This window comes from Rhodnius prolixus, unplaced genomic scaffold (assembly GCF_049639745.1).
Source record: "Rhodnius prolixus isolate KJV_2025 unplaced genomic scaffold, Rpr scaffold_2, whole genome shotgun sequence".
NCBI lineage: Eukaryota > Metazoa > Arthropoda > Insecta > Hemiptera > Reduviidae > Rhodnius > Rhodnius prolixus.
Window position 1 is genome coordinate 16,442,677 of NW_027411592.1, and position 396 is coordinate 16,443,072.

At 33.1% G+C, this 396-nt stretch overlaps 1 protein-coding gene across 2 annotated transcripts in view; it reads left to right on the forward strand.

The window, feature by feature from the left end:
• LOC141449126 (dynein beta chain, ciliary-like) overlaps window positions 1–396 on the forward strand; it is a 71,011-nt gene that overhangs the window by 69,940 nt on the left and 675 nt on the right. For both annotated transcript variants that reach the window (XM_074118220.1, XM_074118223.1), the window contains one exon: window positions 144–292. In XM_074118220.1, the coding sequence (XP_073974321.1) occupies window positions 144–292 (149 nt within the window). The remainder of the gene's footprint in view (window positions 1–143; window positions 293–396) is intronic.

Here is a 396-nt window from a genome sequence, read left to right on the forward strand (position 1 = left end):
TATCTAAAAGATCAATATGTGGCTTTCTTAAGTTTAAATTGATGTAGGGATGTGTTGAGCTAGAGTTGCATTAGTTAAACAGAAATTCTTCAATAATCTTAGCTGCCCTCAGAAAATAAAGTAAAATTTAACCCTTTTTTTAGGTACCTTCTTCGGTCTGGCTCGCAGGTCTTTTTAATCCACAGTCATTTCTGACTGCCATCATGCAAAGTACTGCAAGAAAGTATGAATGGCCGTTAGACAAAATGTGCTTGCAATGTGATGTTACCAAGAAAGTTAAAGAGGATTTCACGTGAGTATTACTTATCAGTAGTGCTTTGAAAAAAATGTTACTAAAATCTATTTGTAATAGAATAAATCTAAGGGAGCTTTTTTAATGTAACAATCATTTCACAG